At 41.4% G+C, this 19,460-nt stretch overlaps 1 protein-coding gene and 1 long non-coding RNA gene across 4 annotated transcripts in view; one reads left to right on the top strand and one right to left on the bottom strand.

Annotated features, from left to right (window-relative positions):
• Window positions 1-19,460, bottom strand: part of GRIK2 (glutamate ionotropic receptor kainate type subunit 2) — a 439,072-nt gene that overhangs the window by 10,365 nt on the left and 409,247 nt on the right. Inside the window, exons 16-17 of one of the 3 annotated variants that reach the window (XM_053381541.1) lie at window positions 13,131-13,381; window positions 796-973 (exon numbers count right to left, since the gene is read on the bottom strand). In XM_053381541.1, coding sequence (XP_053237516.1) covers window positions 796-973; window positions 13,131-13,381 — 429 coding nt within the window. Of the gene's footprint in view, window positions 1-795; window positions 974-12,053; window positions 12,942-13,130; window positions 13,382-19,460 lie in introns of those variants that run through there. The other 2 variants (XM_053381543.1, XM_053381542.1) reach the window with 2 other exon arrangements.
• LOC128410380 (uncharacterized) overlaps window positions 1-19,460 on the top strand; it is a 33,542-nt gene that overhangs the window by 8,639 nt on the left and 5,443 nt on the right. The window contains exon 2 of the long non-coding RNA XR_008329477.1: window positions 3,469-3,559. This is a non-coding gene — a long non-coding RNA (uncharacterized LOC128410380). The remainder of the gene's footprint in view (window positions 1-3,468; window positions 3,560-19,460) is intronic.

Raw genomic sequence — 19,460 nt, 5'->3', positions numbered from 1 at the left:
GCCATCCTAAATTTCTAAGCAATCAAAGACGTCACTTTCTATTCCAGCACTAACAATGAACCAAACAAATCTTCATGAGATATGGGCTGATACTCTTTTGGGAGTTTCGAAAATTATACAACTATTTCACTTAAAGTTTTTCTTATCCCCTTGAAATTTGACTGTACTATGAGGCAAAGTAACTGAAAAAATTGACTACCCTCTTAATCCATATAACACTAATGGAAGAAACCCACCTCCACAACAAAATAGTTTTCCACAATGTTTAGGCCTGCAGATGGTTGACAACCTGGAGAAGCTGCAATGATCTTTACCAAGAAGATGTAACAGGAGATTGATTCCTGACTAGTTCAGATAACTTTCTAGTTGTGTTTTACTGTGATTGTGGATCATTGGCTCATGACCTTCAGGGACGTATTCTAAGCTATCATTGGATATTCCAGAATGTTTTAGGACCCTTTTTCCTACACCCTGCCAAAGCTTTGCAAAGGAGAATAAGACGCCACATTTCCTCCACTGGAAGATACTTGACCAATGCCTAGAGAACTAGGTACATTAATTTTCTGGTCTGCTGGTTTCCAGTCTCTGTCTTTCTTTTACTAACAGTGTTATATGTGAGGAGGAAAGCTGTGGCAAGGAAACTTTGGATATACCTGGCATCTTCTGATGTCAACATTAGAGTGCAAGGCAGCTAAATTGATGCCATTAGTTGGTAAGATCCTCTTACTGACTGATGTACAAGGATTTGTCACTGCTGGACAACTTTTGATCAACTGAAGACCTTAGCTGACTCACCTGTAGATCTAGGTTGGGGTTGGTGGGACTGCACTTGTGTAGTTCCATTCTTCCCCCTCAGAGAGATCTCAGAGGATGATACTGGGCAATTGCTCACCTGCCCCGTGGTCTCTCTTTCATGCGGGATTCCACAAGGTTTCATTCTGTCATCTCTCCTTTCAATATGTATGTGAGGCCACTGGGGGAAGATAATGAAACAGTTTGGGCTGTGGTGCATCAGTGGGTAGAAGACACACAGCCCATCTTTCTCTCTCTCTCTCTTGACAAAGCAGAGTGATGAGGACACTAATGTTTCCAGGGCCATACATGCAGGTCAATCCAGAAAAGATGGAGATTAGACTGAACAAGTAAAAGACGATGTGGTGGTTATGACAGTTTTCTTAGGTTCTGGATTAAACTTTTTTTCCCCCTCTCTGAAGTTCTTCCATATTCTCAAGTGTGCTCCTGGCTGCATTAATGATGGGTAGTGTATTTTCTCTCAGGAAAGTGCCAAAGTCTTTCACATTCCACAAGGGCAACCATAAAGCCATTATGAAAATATAGCTAGATCAGTGGTGTAGTGTGGGGGGTGCAGGGGGGGCCGGCCGCACCGGGCGCAACATCTGGGGGTTAGGGTTAGGGGGCGCAAATCCATGGGTTATGGGGCGCAAATTACTTGCCTTGCCCCGGGTGCTGACAACCCATGCTACGCCACTGAGCTAGATGCATGTGGTGGCAGAGTAATAAATAATGGGACAGTGTAAAAAACAATTCTCTGTCTGCTTCAAGGTGCACATCTAAGAAAAGATTCCAGTTCACTCAACGGGCCACGTTTTATCCCCATTTAAAGCAAGACTGAGAGACTATGAGATACGCCTGTAAAGGTTAAAGTCTTTTGTATCTTTAGATGTGTAGTGTGACAATTTATGTTGCTACTACTGAGCTTAATATTTTGCTAATTTGGGGGAGTGATGTTGAGAAATTCATAGACATTTATGGATTGCGTTGGACAGAGGCATTCTCTTTTGAAATGTAATGCTACAATGTGCTGAGAAACAAAAAAACAATGTAAAAACCTTTCTTGGGAAATCCTACTTCACCCAAGAAGCTCTTCGGCAACATTTAGCTCTGCCTAAGCAATGCCCGGGACGCGGGTGGCACTGTGGGTTAAAGCCTCAGTGCCTAGGACTTGCCGATCGAAAGGTCGGCGGTTCGAATCCCTGCGGCGGGGTGCGCTCCCGTCGTTCGGTCCCAGCGCCTGCCAACCTAGCAGTTCGAAAGCACCCCCGGGTGCAAGTAGATAAATAGGGACCGCTTACCAGCGGGAAGGTAAACGGCGTTCCGTGTGCTGCGCTGGCTCGCCAGATGCAGCTTGTCACGCTGGCCACGTGACCCGGAAGTGTCTGCGGACAGCGCTGGCTCCCGGCCTATAGAGTGAGATGAGCGCACAACCCTAGAGTCTGTCAAGACTGGCCCGTACGGGCAGGGGTACCTTTACCTTTACCTTTAAGCAATGCCCAGTAGAGGGGCAATTCTGCACATACGTAATTTTTTTAATGCTTGGCTCTTTCTGTGCCGCTAATGTAAACAGAGAAGCATATCTTGCGCTAGGGTTAAAAGCTCCTATGCTGCCTGCAAAATATTGGTATTTCACAGCATATATCAGCAGTCTATTTATGAATGCTAAATTGCAATGCTATATAAATAGGGGTCAATATTTCTTAAATCTGTGATGGACTTTTCTCATGTATGTTATAATATAATATTATATTTTATAATAATATAAAACAAGGAAACTTCATAGAATCTGTCCTCATTTTGTGTTGAGAACTAACTCTTTATCAATCAAGCCTTTATAAAGAGTCACTCGGCACACCACTGGAAAAACCACGCTAAGGAACCAGGCAGAAGGACCACCCATATATGTACTACTGTATGTGCAAGAGTGACAGTAACTTATGTTTTTAACTTTGTTTGTGGTACACCTGCTAAACAGATTGCTGTAAGACAATGTAGCACCCAATTCTGTTCTCAGAACAGTAAGCAACTTCTTTCTTTGCAGCTGCAGATAATGTAGTCACATCTGAGACAGGAAGCAGTACATTAAGCTGAAGTGAGTCCCCAGGAGGTTTAAAAGAATACAATTTGGTTTATTTATCAGACACTATGGAGCAAGCAGTTAGTTCAGTACTGATAGTTACAATGGGAACAATAACAATACTTGGCATTTGTATAGCTCAAAACCCTTCATGTACTATATCTCAGAAGATTTTAACAGTACCATCATGTTACAGATGGGAGAAACAGTAGCTAGCCTAAGGTTATTCATTGAGTTCATGCCTGAGAATCTTGACTAGGAACAATGCTCTTGCTCATACATATATTGAGTGGATTTTCTGAAGTGCAGTATGAAATAATTATTCTTATTCAGAAATAACTTTCCTGAAATATAAAATGAATGAGAAGCAGACTTTGCTGCATTTTTTTCCTAGTTCCATTCTTCAATATCCTTTTACTAATAAGGACAAGAAACCAAAAGCTGGAACTCCCAGAATTCCAGCATGACAATGAGTACACCATGCTCCCAGAGTTTGGTCACAACATGGATTTGTATAATTGCATTATGATCTCAGCGGTTTATTTTCAATTCCTTTTCTAATGATCCCTAACATGGAATTTGCCTTTATTTCACAGCTGCCACAAACTGTGTCAACATCATCTTCATCAATCTACAACCTTAAGGTCTCATTCCTGGTCAGCTATCACCAGTTCAGACTCCACAAGCGTAAGTGAAATTAGGATTTTTCACTCCATGTGCATCACTTTACAGTTGTTTACACTGCATTTGCCATTTTACTGCCCATTCACCCAGTTTTGGAGAGATTGTTTTGAATAATTTGGTATTATCAGCAAACTTGATTATCCCACTGCTTACTCAATTCTAGATAAATTATGAAGAAGTTTAAAAGCACAGGTTTCAATACTAATTCTCAGGGGAACCCACTTTTTACATCTCTGCATTGGGAGAATGAACTGTTCTTTCCTTTCCTTTTCTTAACCTGTTAATGATCCATCAGAGGATCTCTCCTTTCACTCCATGACTGCTAAGCTTTCTCAAGAGTCCTTGATGAGGAACATTGTTGAAGGTTTTTGGAAGTCCAAGTACAATGTCACCAGGCTCACCTCTATCTAGATGCTTGTTGATACTCTCAAAGATCTCTGAAAGGTTAATGAAACATGACTTACCATTGAAGAAGCCATTCTGGTTCTGCTTCAGCAAGATCTTTTATATGCTTCTTAATTCTATCTTTGAAAATGCTTTTTGTCAATTTTCCAGGAACAAATTTAAGCTAACTGGCCTCTAATTTGCTAGATTCCATCTGTATCCCTCTTTTTAAATTGCTTTATGTTGGTCACTTTCTAATCTTTTGGTATGGAAGCTGATCTTAGAGCCATATTTACTTCTTCTTTTTTAGCATTAATATACTACATCACCCTTTTGTCTGACAGGGACTCAAGGCAATTTACCATTTGAGTTCTTAAAACACTCTCAGATGGATACCAACTTGTTGATTTCTCAAGTTTTAATTTGTCAGCAAGGCCTAGAACTTTGCCTTTAGTACTGTCTGTTTGCTCAGCTTCTCAGACCCCCTCTTCCTGTGTAAGTTAATTTGGGCCTTGGGATCTGCTCTCTATATTTTGCTGTATGTTTTTAACATGCTACTCAATGGGCACAGAAAGCAGACCATCTCTTCTTTCCCCAGGACAGTTCAAGCTAGGTGTCCAAATGTGAACTTCTGCCTGGGTAAATCTATATTACATGAATAAAAGGATATTATAGCCTAGTCTTGTACTAACCCTCACTTGCCCACACGCAGCAAGAAAGAATTACTCTGAGGCAACCAAGCTGAGAAGCATTTGTAATTGGGAATGAGAATTTTAAAAATCTCCTTCAGGCTGCCCAGTGTGCCACTGTCTAACATAGATATGGCTATAAACAGGAATGAGGGGGGAAATTCAGTTCAGTTTGCATACTGTTTGGGGAATTGCAAATTAGGTTTATACTAAAATGCAAACAGAGACTCGCCTATCCTTTGAAATTTGCACTTCTTCAAATTTGTTGATGCAGTTCATCAACCAAAAAGTAAATATTTTAGGGGAAAGTGTGTGTAAAAATGCATATATTATTGAAAACAAGTTGCAAAAATGCATTATACTTGGGGACATGGCTTGCCCAAATGTGTATTTTACCCAAAACTGCATACAAATATATGTATATTCTGAGAAATAGGTACTGAAATGCTGTTTAATTTTTGTTGGTAAAATAAGAAGCTGAGAGAAACCAGAACTGACATACCTGTCTATCCTTATATGTGACTTAGCAGGCTAGATAGTAAAAAAAATAAATCTGTGGGTTAGTAGCTTTTGTGGTCTTTTTTAAGGCTGAGAAAGCATGATTTCAATATTTGAAAAGCAGATTGCAGGGTGGGGTTGAATTGCTACACTAGTTAGGAAACTAGGCTGCTACTGCTTACTGGGAGGAAGAGGATAACAGGGAGATCAGGGCAGTGCAAATACACTGATAGGAATGCTGGATTGGCTGCACGGGTGCTGAGCTCCTCCCTGTTGCTTTGCTCCTCCTCCTCCTTTCATTCCTGGTAAGCAACAGTGATCCACCTGCCTAGATGCTAGCACCTGACAAACCAAACCACTGCTGATATTAAGCCTGATATCTTACCTATTATTATGCTTTTATTGTGTTCTTCTTCAAGCTGCTCAAAGCATTGGACATGTTTCCCTTGCAAAGTAGCCTTGACTATTAGAGAATGTCTAACCCAAGGTAAGGGATGCGGGTGGCACTGTGGTGTAAACCACAGAGCCTAGGGCTTGCCGATCTGAAGGTTGGCGGTTCAAATCCCTGTGACAGGGTGAGCTCCCGTTGTTTGGTCCCTGCTCCTGCCAACCTAGCAGTTTGAAAGCACGTCAAAGTGCAAGTAGATAAATAGGTACCACTCCAGTGAGAAGGTAAACGGCGTTTCTGTGGACTGCTCTGGTTTGCCAGAAGTGACTTAGTCATGCTGGCCATATGACCCGCAAGCTGTCTGCAGACAAACGCTGGCTCCCTCAGCCAGTAAAGCGAGATGAGCGCCACAACCCCAGAGTCATCTGCGGCCGGCTCCCTCAGCCAGTAAAGCGAGATGAGCGCCACAACCCCAGAGTCATCTGCAACTGGACTTAGCAGTCAGGGGTCCCTTTACCTTTAACCCAAGGTAAGCCCTTCATTTCATGGCTGTGTAGAAATTTGAGCATCGCTCTCCTTGCCAAACACACAGCACCACACTGGCTCTCTATGTTAAAAGGATGGCATCCACTTCTTTGTCATGCAGTTGTATGTGCGCTATGTAGGCGTTAATCCATACCACATCAAATCAGTTATATTAACAATAAACAGATTGGTAATTGTTTAACGTGGGTTTGGTTTCTCAAATTGCTTAGTCAATGGCCTCTAAGTGCCAACATAATGTTACAACCAAGGAACGGGTTGTTTGCTAACAGAAGCAATTATAAAATGCAAATGGCTCTGCACTTATTGCCAAGGTTGTCTTAGAAAACAAATGTCTGCTTAATAACGTGTCTCCAAGAAGATTACATAATTATGTGTTTGCATTATAAATGATAAGGCAAGAAGAAAATGTTGGGCTTTTTCCCCTCTATATACTGTATTTGCACTTGTTTGTCATCATGCTGACAAATGCATGTGTGGTAGGAGCAAGTGAGCAGGCAGACAGGTGGCCCAAGCAGGCCTTCCTACTCTCCCCCTGTCACTGCCACCAAACTACCACCACCAAAAGGAAGCCTGCAGATGCAGACTTCTTCCTGGTGGTGGTGTGGCAGGTGTAATGATACAGGAAGCATCTGGAGGAACACAGCAATAGAAGGGAGGTTGTGGGGGAGCTGCGAGGATCTGGGCGACTGTGCATAGGGGAAGGATGTTGGGTGAGATCTAAAGGGAGGTGAGTAGCAATGGGGTGGGATTGGGGGTAGGCAGACTGGCAAGGAATGCAAAGAGAGGAGTAGCCTCTTGTTGTTGTTTTTAAAGGGGGGAATGAACTAGGACATTGAAGTTGCTTCCAGTTGTGCAATGAGGGTTGCTGGTCTGCTCCTCCAGTCAGAGGTGCGCAATACAGCACAAAGGAAGCCACCCACCTTGACTTCCAGTACAGATAAGAAATCAAACACCCAATTAAGAAATTCCCATTTGACATTTCATGGTTATTCATTCTCCTCTTTTCTTGCATGTTCTGCTTCAACTCAAACCAATTTGCCAGGTTGATTTTCATTCTGTCAACCCATAGCTTTTGTGCACAGCAAAAAAGTGACCACTTTATTCTTACCTAAACAACTATAATGTTGCAGAGTAAACAACATTTAGCACTTAAGCAGCTTTTGTTTCATGGTATATAACAAATACATTTAAGTTTTCCTCGACTGTAGACACAGTCCATTGGTAAGGGTGCCAGCTTGGCTCCACAACAATGGGTGCCATGTAGCTTGCATGGCCCTGACACCGTAATTTGTGGGTGTCCGGCCTCTTCATGCAGAATTCTGTGGGTGCTTGGGCACCCAGGGCCACAGGGAGTTGGCACCTATTTCCTATGTTTGTTTTAAATCACAGTAAAATCTTCTGCTATTACTGTTCTGATGCCATTAAATGCTAGAATCCTGAACTAGAGATCTGCTAGGAAAGCAGTTTTTGCAGGGATCCCTTTCCAACAAAGTAGACTGCAGCTACATTCCAGGGATATTGGTATCATAACCAGACCATATCTTTAAAAAGGATATTCTTCTCTCATTCGCTTATACCTTCTTCGATCATGGAATTTTGATGGAAAGGTAAAGGGGTTTAATTAAATCCTAAAGGTCCCACCCACTAACTCCCCCAACTTAATTTGAAAGACCCTACAGATTTTTAAAACTACAGTAGTAACTACAGGGCAGCACAAAAGACAAGGACATAATTCCAAGATACAGTCTGAAGGCACACAAAGTTAGCATGTTGCTGGAGTTAAGTAGGTCTGGTCAGTGCACGGATATGTGACTGCCTGGGCTCCACGTGTTTGTCCCCTTGGGTATCATGATAGAAAAGATAAATGTTCAAAAATAATACTAAATAAGGAACTTCAGCCCCCTCTAGCCCCCTTATAATTCAAGCACTGATCAAGGGAAAGCAAGCTTGTTTTGAGTACAACTTATATCAGGATTCAGTCTTTATCTGCAAAACGTTTGATACCTTCAGATCTGAGTGTTTACACTGATCTCCCAGTGAAATAAGACCCTGCTGAAACTTTTCAAACAAACAACCTAGAAACTATGTCACAGGTTGGCAGGTTCTCTCTGATCAAGTTAGGATTGTCTTTTCTTTTTTTAAAAAGCATTAAAATAGACATTCCTTGCTGTCTAAAGAAAGCTGTTGTCAAAATGAACATCTAAAGTGTTCATACTGATATTTGACTGCGCTTCTCACCCCAAATATTTCCCCCCCATGATTTTCCTTCACTCAATAAAACCTGATGCAATAAATAAAAATATAACGATTCAGCTGTCACTTATTCAATCTTTTATCATGCATATGTGGGCATGTTTTGTTTACTTCCTGAGCCAGACTATTTGCCTACAACTTCTCATTAATATGTTTTGTAATTTTGTAATTGTATAGCAGAGCACAAAAAGTATCCTATAGATTGCTGGTCTGGTCCTCTGTGCCAGCACATAAGACTCTCCAGAACAGAATAAAGTGACAGAGGATCATAGATAGATAGATATTTTAGAGCACACAAACAATACAAGCACCAGATCAGGGAAAAGTAAATTCACGTCATATCCTTCATAAGATTACTGACTTGTTTGAAATATGCAGCTGCATATCGTGTCATATTTGGCAAACATATTGGCATTGCTGCCATACAATAATCATGATTTAAAGGAAAGGAGGTATTCCACAAGCTAATCACAATAATCTCATCCATGGCAACAACCCTTGCACATTTTACACCTGTAGTGGCCAATACTAGTGCAAATCAGAAACATATGGTAGCCTGTGGTAGCATGAAATGAATGTAGTACCAACTGAAGTAGGCTGTTAAAGGCCTTTGTGAAAATGCAAAAGAGCTTTCATATTGTTGGTTCCTTTGGCCACCAGTAAGTGCAAGGACCCTCTCTTTCCATGTTCCTCAGCTCCCCTTCTGTTGGTAGCAAAAAATATTAGGATGCACTGGAGCTTGGAGAATACAAACACTGGTGACATGTTTGCATGTTTCCTAGGCTTAATTCATGCATCCACTTGCAAAATAACAAGTCATATTTCTGATTAAATCAAATCAAATCCAGTCAACCTGCATCTTCAAGGGGAAAGTTTATAGATGCATAAAACCTGACTTGTAGTGATGACTGTTTCACTCACATGATAAGCCCACTGAGAACTAATGTTACATTGTTAGGCAAAAATCTTGAGAATCAAGAAAGGGTCAGTGAAGTGGTATATGCAAAGTATTAACATCTACAACTCCATTCATAATTCCTGTCTTTGAAACTGACTCCACATGGTGACCAAGACAGGGAAATATCTGTGTGTACTGGCTTGTCAAATGGATATGCTTTCAGAATATTGTTTGATAAATCTAATGGGGTGTCCATAGCACTGTCTAGTTCTGTCGTATTGGATGAGTTTCAGTTACTAAGGCTCGAGGATGCGGACAAGATGTTTGGATGAGTCAAGGTGGACCCTTACCCCTCTTGTTTTCCTCACTTACTGGGGTCTGGGAAGGTCATGGACCTCCCAGTGGAACCTTGTGGAAACATGATGCAGTTTCTGGATAGTCTTCAAGCCCTAAGTAGAGAACACTACAGTATCAAGTAATAATTATGCCCTGGAAGCTGATCTGTATGACGAGCCAGCACACATAATATTTAAGCCACCACAAGGAGCCAGCTTTGATCTATCATCATTGGCTGCCACTGTGTGAGAAGCAGTCCGTGGCTAAAAGTACTCAGACATGATCAAAGCACACTCTCCATTGATGAAATGACAAGGCTGAAATGGATATGCCACATGTCACTCATGGAATTTGAATAAAGTGGGAAGCCAATAGTCCAGGTAGAATTCCCCATTCTCTCAACCACATGCTCACGCCACTAATCTCCATACAGAATAATTCAAACAGCCACATCTGGGTGTCACGAAAACAGAGGGAAGAATTCACCAAGGTGCCTAATATCAGACGTGCTCAAACAATTCAAGGGAAATTTTAGTACAATGTCTGAACTGATTTGTAAGATTACACCACTGCAAGAGGCTGAAATTTTCCAACTTTGTATACTTTTCTGGATGCATCCAGAAGTCATCCTGTTCACAAAATGTTTCAGTGTCAAGTAAGATGCATCTAAGCCATTTTAAATGCAATTTCATTAGGAGTACAAAACTCACAATAAAAATGATCCAACTTTATATATAAATTAAAGTTTGTTTTTCTTAAAAAAAGAATACAGACCAACTGATACAAAACATGCTGCCACTCGTATCTGACACATTCATTTTTCTTTAAAAAATGGATAAAGCCATTGTGATGTACATCAATTATTTAAAATGAGCAGTCATTTTCTAAAATAAGAAATTGGTCTCAGTGATTAAAAGGAAAGCTGCAAAATTAGCTTGACAGAATTAATCATCCTACATGATTAGAGAGGAGCTGAATTTTTACTTAATAAATTCTTACTAAAGCACAGTTTAGTGTAACACATACATGTTCAAATAATCCATAAGGAACTTGTGACCTCACCAAATCTTAAGGTTTAACATCAAAAATTCCTCTAACAAGACATTATATTTTAAAAAATAAGATATGTATTAATGCTGAAAGTAAATTGGGCTGGATCCTATGCACATTTACTTGTGCCAGTGAAATAAGCAGGGTTACATCACAAATAAATGTGGTCAGGATAGAGGTTATTCTATGGGTGCTTCCAGATTCGGACCTTACATCATGAACAGGTTGCTCAGATTCATTTGTGTCTGTCTGGCATGGAATCATATAGAGTTGGAAGGGACCCTACCATGCAGGAATATGCAGCTGTCCCATACAGGGCTCAAACCTGCAACCCTTATGTTATCAGCACCATGCTGTAACCAAGTAAGCTTCCACACATTCTCATTTTTACAGTCATAGATATGTATTGTTAGCCTGCTACTTGCCATCCAGACCAGTGAGTGGAGTTTAATAGAATGTATCTGGAGGTCTCCCCTCTCCCCTAAGTACCTCCTCTCCCCTGCCTTGTTATTCCTGTTCCGGGCATTCACAGATGTATTTGTATTGTGTGAATGCACCTTAACAAAAAAATCCAGGAAGTGTGCAAGAATAAATGTTACCAGCCTTATTTATCATGCTTCACAATGAGGAAGATGGGGAGGTTTTTGGGGGGGAGGGATTAATAATAATAATAATAATACTGTTTACCTGACCAAGTCTTACACAAGGGTGTTAAGAGGTTTTGAAAATGTCCTCTGCATTATATAATTATTGCTAATTAGTATTAATTAGTATTTATAATTTATTATTCTCATTCCAATGTATTATTATCATCACCCCAATGTATACTGCATGATGACAGTCTCTGAGGTAATTCATCCGCATGTACTGTGTGAAGACCTTGACTTAACAGCCCTTCCTAGTGGAGCAAGGGACACTTGATTCATTTGGATTGTTGGAAACAACATGGGTATATTGTGCATTAAATACCACCCACTGAAACAACCCCACCCATGTGATAAATAACCTCCTCCCCTCAAAAAATAATACTACAGTGGTACCTTGGTTCTCGAACTTAATTCGTTCCAGAAGTCCGTTTGATTTCCGAAATGTTTGAAAACTAAGGCACGGCTTCTGATTGGTGCAGGTGCCCCGGAAACAATAGACGACAGCCACTTCAGATGTTCGGCTTCCAAAAAAAGTTTGAAAACCGGAACACTTACTTCCAGGTTTTCAGTGTTTGGAATCCTAGGCGTTTGGGAACCAAGGCGTTTGGGAACCAAACTGTAATCAGCTCCCAAAACAGCCTTGACTTCTTGGTAGTGGGGCCATCTTCCTTCAGATGTCAAAGAGGAATATCTACATAGCTTTTAGAAGACATCTGAAGGCAGCCCTGTATTGGGAAGTTCGTAAGGCAGCCAGATGGGCGGGGTATTATTATTATTATTTGCTTATATCAAATTATTTTTACTTATTAGATTTTCTGTGGGAAGAAGACATCTGAATCAAATGCAAGGCAAAAAAACCATAGGGTGGGTTGGCATTCTGATGTCAGGGTCTGGATTCTACAAAAAAAAACTTGCATGCATGAGCAACACTGATTTCACAATAAACTGCCATCTGGAAGCACCTTATATCAGTGCAAATTCAGAAGTCCCAAAACTATTAAAAATAGTTATGTATATTATCCATAGCATCTGAAAAAGGGGCAAAAATCTAAACACATACAGTTCTTGGATTTACTACCAATTTGAATAAAAGTAATAGTTTTAAAAATGGGAATGTAAGGAAGTCACAAGCTCCTTAATTATGCATGACATATTTTCTCCAAGTTGTAAAAATGTATATTCAAAGTAAGGCATAAAAACAGATGACATAATTTAGCTCAGAGTTATATATTACATATATGCACATAAATATTATTAAAACATAAATTATATGGATGCTTATGTTTCAAAAAGTGGTCATCCATCCACTAGGCGATCCAGTATAGAGTATGTTCAACATTCTGAGTTTTAAAACTGGAATGTGTCCGAGTTACAAGGTATAAAATCATAATCAGTAGTAAATCCTTCATATATTGATCTAAATGCTTTTCCAGATGCTACCACCATAAGTTTGAAGAGTAAACATCTTCCAGAAAGGACATATAGAAAGAAATTTTCTAGACTTCTGACTTTGGACTGAAAGCAGGTTGTGCCACTTAAAACCCAGATCTATCTGTAGAAGGTTAATTGTTTCCCATTAAAGATTTCGCTTTCTTCTTCATCCATAAAATTAACTGCAGTGAACTTCCAGGAGCAAAAAGGTGTCTTTTTTCAAGCTTGAATAAGAGGAGAAATAGTCACTTGTCCTGAAAGCTGGCTACAATTAAAAATATTGAAGACAAATTAAAAGTTGTATAAAGGTGACAGCTCCAGTGCTCATTCACTACGAACTTCAATGACGTGTGCTAGACTATTAAAGACATCAGAATGGCTTTTCAGTTGGTTGCCCAGAGGGCTACGAGTATATCATCATGGTAGAATTAATGGCGAAAAGGACAATATTTACCTTTTCCAACTGGGCATTTTTTTTGGATTTGTACAAAAACTCCCCCACTGCCACAAAGACGGAGAGAACCAATCCTGCTGCCAATACGATGAAGATGCCACCAATGTTTTGTACTCCAAGGGCACTTGCATCCTTGCTCTCCTCTTCCGGGCAACCGTTGCCTCGCCACCACTTCTCCTTCATCATGTGGAGCTTGCCTTCTTCTTGCAGGTGGAGAATTGCGATGGTTATTTTGTCTCTGTAGGGCGACCCTGCAAGAGGGAACACACCGGTTAATGAGTCACACTCGCAAAGGCTTCATCCTGTTTCATAGTTATAAGTGGGACCCTCTGAAAACATGTTTCAACAACAACAATAACAATAATACATTATTTATACCCTGCCCATCTGGCTGGGTTTCCCCAGCCACTCTGGTCGGCTTCCAACAAAACATTAAAATACAATAATTCATCAGATATTAAAAGCTTCCCTAAACAGGGCTGCCTTCTAAAAGTCAGATAGTTGTTAATTTCTTTGACATCTGATGGCAGGATGTTCCACAGGGCAGGCACCACTCTATTTCACCCCCATCCCCTAAAAAACCCTCCACAGTCAGCACTCAGTCACCACTGAGTATGGTCGGTCCCACCCTCTGTTGTGAGGGTTTAAGGGGCAAGTGGGATAGGATGGACACAATAATGCCCAATACCAGCTGCATTAAAATCTTGAATTTCTGCACTGGTTTCTATAAGCAACTCTCACTTGCGTACTGAGGCCCCGTGACCACCCTGCTCCCTAAAGTGCAAATAACTAGACAACACATGTCGTATTGGTTTTGGGATCAAAGGCAGGGGGAGAGAATGGCTAATGGCCATGCAGGCCGGGCATTTAAACTTCCCCTGGGCATGGCACCAAGGGATGCAATTGGTCAGCTGGTCCTGCACCCAGGGGAATGCCCACTAACACCTTCTGCCATTGGCCCAGCTGTGGCAGGAAGACGATCTGGCCTGCAAAAGACTGGTTTACCAGGGGGGCCTGGGGCCCGCCCACAAAGCCCCCCACTCAATAATGGACGGACGAACTTCCATATCTGGGGACATTTAAAGTAAGTTCACAGTTTGAACTAGGAAATGGCCTATTTAGACACTGAGATTTTATCATTCCCCTTTTTTATATTTATGTGCCTCTCCCTCCTCCTATCCCAGATAAAACCTTTCCATTTCTATACGGTTTCCCATTTCTGCCCCCTCTCAATGTGAATCCGTATTTTGTGGCCAATGGGCCACAAAATTTGGCTGTGGCTCTCTCACACACACACATTCCCTTTAATCTGCTGAAAACTCTCTCATGCATGGGTGTTGTTTTGGCTACATAAATGTGATCAATTCAAGACTTGAGTATATAGATTTGAAACTTGCCTAAGTAATACTTGCATTTTCATATAAATATTGCTACCCACTGTTTCTTTCACTTCTTGACATGCGATATATCATAGGAATGGCATTCTTTGCCAATAAACTTGTAGGAGAACAGGTCTTAGAAACTCTAATCTGGAGCCTCAAGCACCCAGTAATGTGTAAAAAGCATGTCATCACTCTAAACTTCTCCCAATCTGACACTGTTGTCTGTCCTCCCCACCCCCTTTCCATAGAGACACTGCACTTTCTCAACTGGATTTTTCCTTGATTTGTTCTTTCTCACAGTGCAGTATGAGGAACTTGGGCTGGCTTAAGGCATTTTGCTGCCTGAGATACAGAGAAGAGGGGATCTCCCACTATTTCATGTATAGAAGGTGACCAGACTGGTGGCTGGATCTTATTTCAAATAGCACCCTTCACTGAAATAAGGAGGGCAGGCTAGCTTAGGGGGCACGGAGCTGGCTGCACAGCACACACAGCTAAGTCCACTCATGACCTGCTGCCTTGCTCTGCCTAATAGTCAGATGTTCCCTGTGTAGGTGTGTAGGTGTGTGCCCAAAGGCTTTTTAAATTGTGGCCTCTGCAATTCTATCAGCAAAGAGCGTTCTGCTACCTCAAGTCAGCGTGCAATGCCAATCTTCCACCCCACCTCTTCCCATCTGACTAGTCTTGAAAGACCATTTATTATGTAGAGGGTTTGTTCTTAATTTTAATGAGATATTGTTGTTGAGGGCTTTTGGGCAGCAGTGCCCTGAGAGTCGGCATTTTTACAAATTATATGAATTAATAATGTGAGCAAAGAAGGGTTTTATTTTTGGCAGAGCGTAATCACTGACATAAGCACTTTTCATGCTGAGACTTTGGATGGAAGCAGCAATATTTGCTTAAAAACCCGTCATGTGACAGCAGGGCAGCAAGTATGCAGAGAGGTGGTCATCAACAGGCTCTAGTCACTCTGTAAAACCCAGCACTACCTATTCTCTATAACCATTCAGGAACCCAGAGCACTTGTAACATTGTGAATGGAAGCTAAAGGTGGCTGTCTAGGGAGCCATAGGCAAACTCGACCCTCCAGATGTTTTGGGACTACAACTCCTATCATCCCTGACAACTGGTCCTGTTAGCTAGGGATGATGGGAGTTGTAGTCCCAAAACATCTGGAGGGCCGAGTTTGCCTATGCCTGGTCTAGGGGTTACAACTGCTACACGGATTCATGTTTTGTCCCATGTTTAGGGAGAAAATGTGAAGTTCTACACTTAGGCAGGAAGAACCAGCTACACAAATATGAGATGGGAGATACCTGGCTTTCCAGTAGCACATGGGAAAAGGATCTAGGGGTCTTAGTAGAGCACAAGTTTAGCCTGAGTCAACAGTGTGGTTCAGCACTTTGGGTTCAGTCAAGCAACAAATCTACCTAACAGTTACCTCACGCAGCCCACCTTTTACCAGCTTCTCTACAAGAATATCATGGGGGCCCTTGTCCAAATCCTTACTGAAATCAAGATACACTACATCCACAGCATTCCCCTGACCCACCAGGCTTGTAACTCCTTCAGAAGAGAAACGAGATTCATCTGGCATGACTCGTTTTTGAGAAACTCACCACCCTGAAGCCAACACCAATTAATTAGATCATATACACCTTAATCCAAAACTTATTCTAAGAGCCACTGAGATGAGTTAGTAACTGGTAACATTTAGCGCAAACATAGCATAACTGGCACACTCATGCCCATAGTAAGATCTAATGCCAAGCCATCTCTTCCCACACATGAACATGTGGTACTTTGACATAATCCCAGTATATACGTCAATATCTTTTCTAACTAGCTGCATCTCTCTAAGGATTCATACATATGTTTTTTCGAAGGTCTTCTAGAACAATCTGCTGAATTAGGCCAATGGCCTGTCTAATTCAGCAACCTTTGCTCATAGTAGCCATCCACACGCCTTGGAAAGCCTGCAAGGAGGACATGAGCCCTCAAGAAGGACATGAGCACTCTGTCCACTTGCAATTTCAGCAACTGGTATTCAGAGGCATACTCCTGCTTTAACTCTGATCTGAGAGACTAAGGATTGAACTCTGGACCTTTTACCAGCTATGAGCTTGGAGAAGGACGCAGTACAAGGACATTTCTATTAGATTTTGTAGAGGTAGGGAACAGATGTTTTTACCCCCATCCGAACAACAGGTAAAAGGTATAAGATCTATGCTCTGCCCACAGGCTTTTCAGGCACAAAATCACATTTCTCGAATCACACACGTACACAAAGCATTATCCAGTGATAGGCAGTAGATACTAACAGAAGCCCCTTATTAGAATTATTTGCAAGGGTTAGCAGTTTTTCCATGGATAATATTTGAAAGATCTTGCAGAAACATTTCTAGAAATAATCTAGTAATGCAACAACATGGAAAGATTTGCAATGCCATCAAATTTTCCCTAAAGTGAAAAACAAATTAAACTAGGATAGATATAACTTGGAGTTATAAGAGTAGTGGAATGTTTTAGGGAGGTTTATGCACATATCTAATGAGAGATATACCTACTGATGTATAACTAAGTGTCTCTTTCCTGCTCTGCATTTACTGGTTCCAAACTACAAGAAAGAAGATTCCACCTAAACATTAGGAAGAACTTCCTGACAGTAAGAGCTGTTCGACAGTGGAATTTGCTGCCAAGGAGTGTGGTGGAGTCTCCTTCTTTGGGGGTCTTTAAGTAGAGGCTTGACAACCATATGTCAGGAGTGCTCTGATGGTGTTTCCTGCTTGGCAGGGGGTTGGACTCGATGACCCTTGTGGTCTCTTCCAACTCTATGATTCTATGATTCTACTGATCTATTTTTAGGCATGTTCATGCTGATAGAAAGCATGTTTTCTGTGTTTGCAAAAGTCAAAGCACACGTGATAAATAAGAATCAAAATGATGATAATCATGTAATTAGAGTCTAGCTAGCCAAGATTCTGACACAGAAGAACCAAATGGACCAGGAAGACCAGTGTGCAAACCTTGGGATGTGCTGGATCTAGACCCATGCTCTGACCCAGAGTCAGACAGGAACCCTGCCAGCCAAGTGCCTCTTGAGCAGGTGCTCCAGAATCTAGGACTCCCAGAGACAACACCCCAAGTCTGAAAGACGCCATCACACCATAAGTCTTATGCTTTCTGTTCCTGGTGCCTTTTCACCAGCACTGACAGTGCTTAAGATGGGTGGTAGAGAGGCAATGGCGCCAGAGGGCATGTTTCAACTAAATTGTTGCATGTGCACAATGAGATTTGCTTGTACAATAGAACTGGCTTCCCCTCTCATTCACCCATGTACCCCACATCCTAAATCTGCTCTGGACGGTGGGGGGAAACCCAAGAGCAGGTTAGGGAGCATGTGGAGGGAGGATGTGGGAGGGAGGAAAGGCCTGTTATGCAAGCAAACCTCATTACTCACATAAATACCCCACTTACAGCTATGCTGAAGTCCACCTAGAAGCTCTAGGCCACATGACTATTCCTTCCAAGTTATCAATGAATGGAGCAGAGCCTGGAAGGGTTAGTTTGGTTCACGATGGAGTAGGCCTCAGTTGAGGTCCAGACCTCAGCCTCTTCAGGCATTCCTTTCACCACAGAGTTAAGACTGCGGGGGGAAGCAAGTGGCAGTGAGAGCACTAACCTTGCTTCCTTTCAGTAGTTCAAAGGAGACTGATGCAAGGCCACTATGGGCTCTTGTGCCCTTTTGTACCTTGGAAAAAGCATGAAGGCACAAATAGGGGATTGGGGTGGGAAAGAGAATTAAGTTTGGCTTTCAATGTAAACCGACCTAATTTGTGCTTCCTGAAACAGTAAGTAAACTGAAGCACTGCTAACGTCTGAAATTCACGCTACTCTCAATTTTGTGATGCAATTTTCCAACCAAATAATGTGTATAGAAACAGGTATAATAGCAGAAAGCATGCACAAATGTGTATTTGTTAAAATAACGTACAAAAGTGCATTATATTAGTGGAAATGGCATAAAGAAAAACATGGCTATTAGGTGAAGATCATACTAAACGCTGACAAATTTTCCCAAGAGCAGTTTTTTGTTTTTGTTTCTTAAAAAAATGCAAACTGATAAGGGGATCTAAACTTTAGATTTTAAAAATGGGAAATTGAAAGTGACAGATTTCCCTATCTGGGTGACACAAGGAGCCCATGGGGTAGTGCAGACACACACACACCCGCTGCAGAGAATCATCTTCCAACTCAGAGAGACCAAAAGAAAAGATGCACTAATCTCTGCTTCATATTCCAGGGCTCTTGTTGTCTACCTGGAAATGTCCAAGGCAACGTGAGCCTCACTCTACTCACTTAAGACACATGTTGTACCCTGTGGACACCCACTTGTGCCCAAATCCAGAATGTTCTGTGTAGAGAACACTGCAGACCACAGGAATTGGGAGTTATCCCTATTTGCACCGCTTCTCCTGGAGTTTGTTTTTCTTTGGAGGAAAGGGAGATTATAGATGCACAGACATAACTCCCCACAAGGTTCATTTTCTGCTTCAGATTTGCTCCTCTGAAAGCTGCTTTTCCGTGACAGAAGCAGCTGCTCAGGTTTTGTCACACACACATTTAGTAAGAAATATTAGGTCTAAAAGGTACAACCGTGTTTTACCATTGTGGTTCCCCTGGATCAGTGCAACTTTCCCCTTTTCACCAATAGATAGCAATATATTATGCTGAAAGCCATTACTCTAATATATAAATACAATACAGACATTAAATATTCATTTAATCTTAATTATAATAGCTCAACATTCCCCATAGATATTTCTGACAATGTGTGTTATCCTAGATTTAATTAAGGTGCTTGGGGAGCAGAAACAGGATCCTAAAGGGAGACCAAAGAGCACATTTATAACACCTCTTATCATTATTATAAATTTCAGGCCAAGGG

Source organism: Podarcis raffonei, chromosome 3 (genome assembly GCF_027172205.1).
Source record: "Podarcis raffonei isolate rPodRaf1 chromosome 3, rPodRaf1.pri, whole genome shotgun sequence".
Lineage (NCBI taxonomy): Eukaryota > Metazoa > Chordata > Lepidosauria > Squamata > Lacertidae > Podarcis > Podarcis raffonei.
Note: the sequence above shows the minus strand (reverse complement) of the source record. Positions and strands in the feature narration are given on the sequence as shown.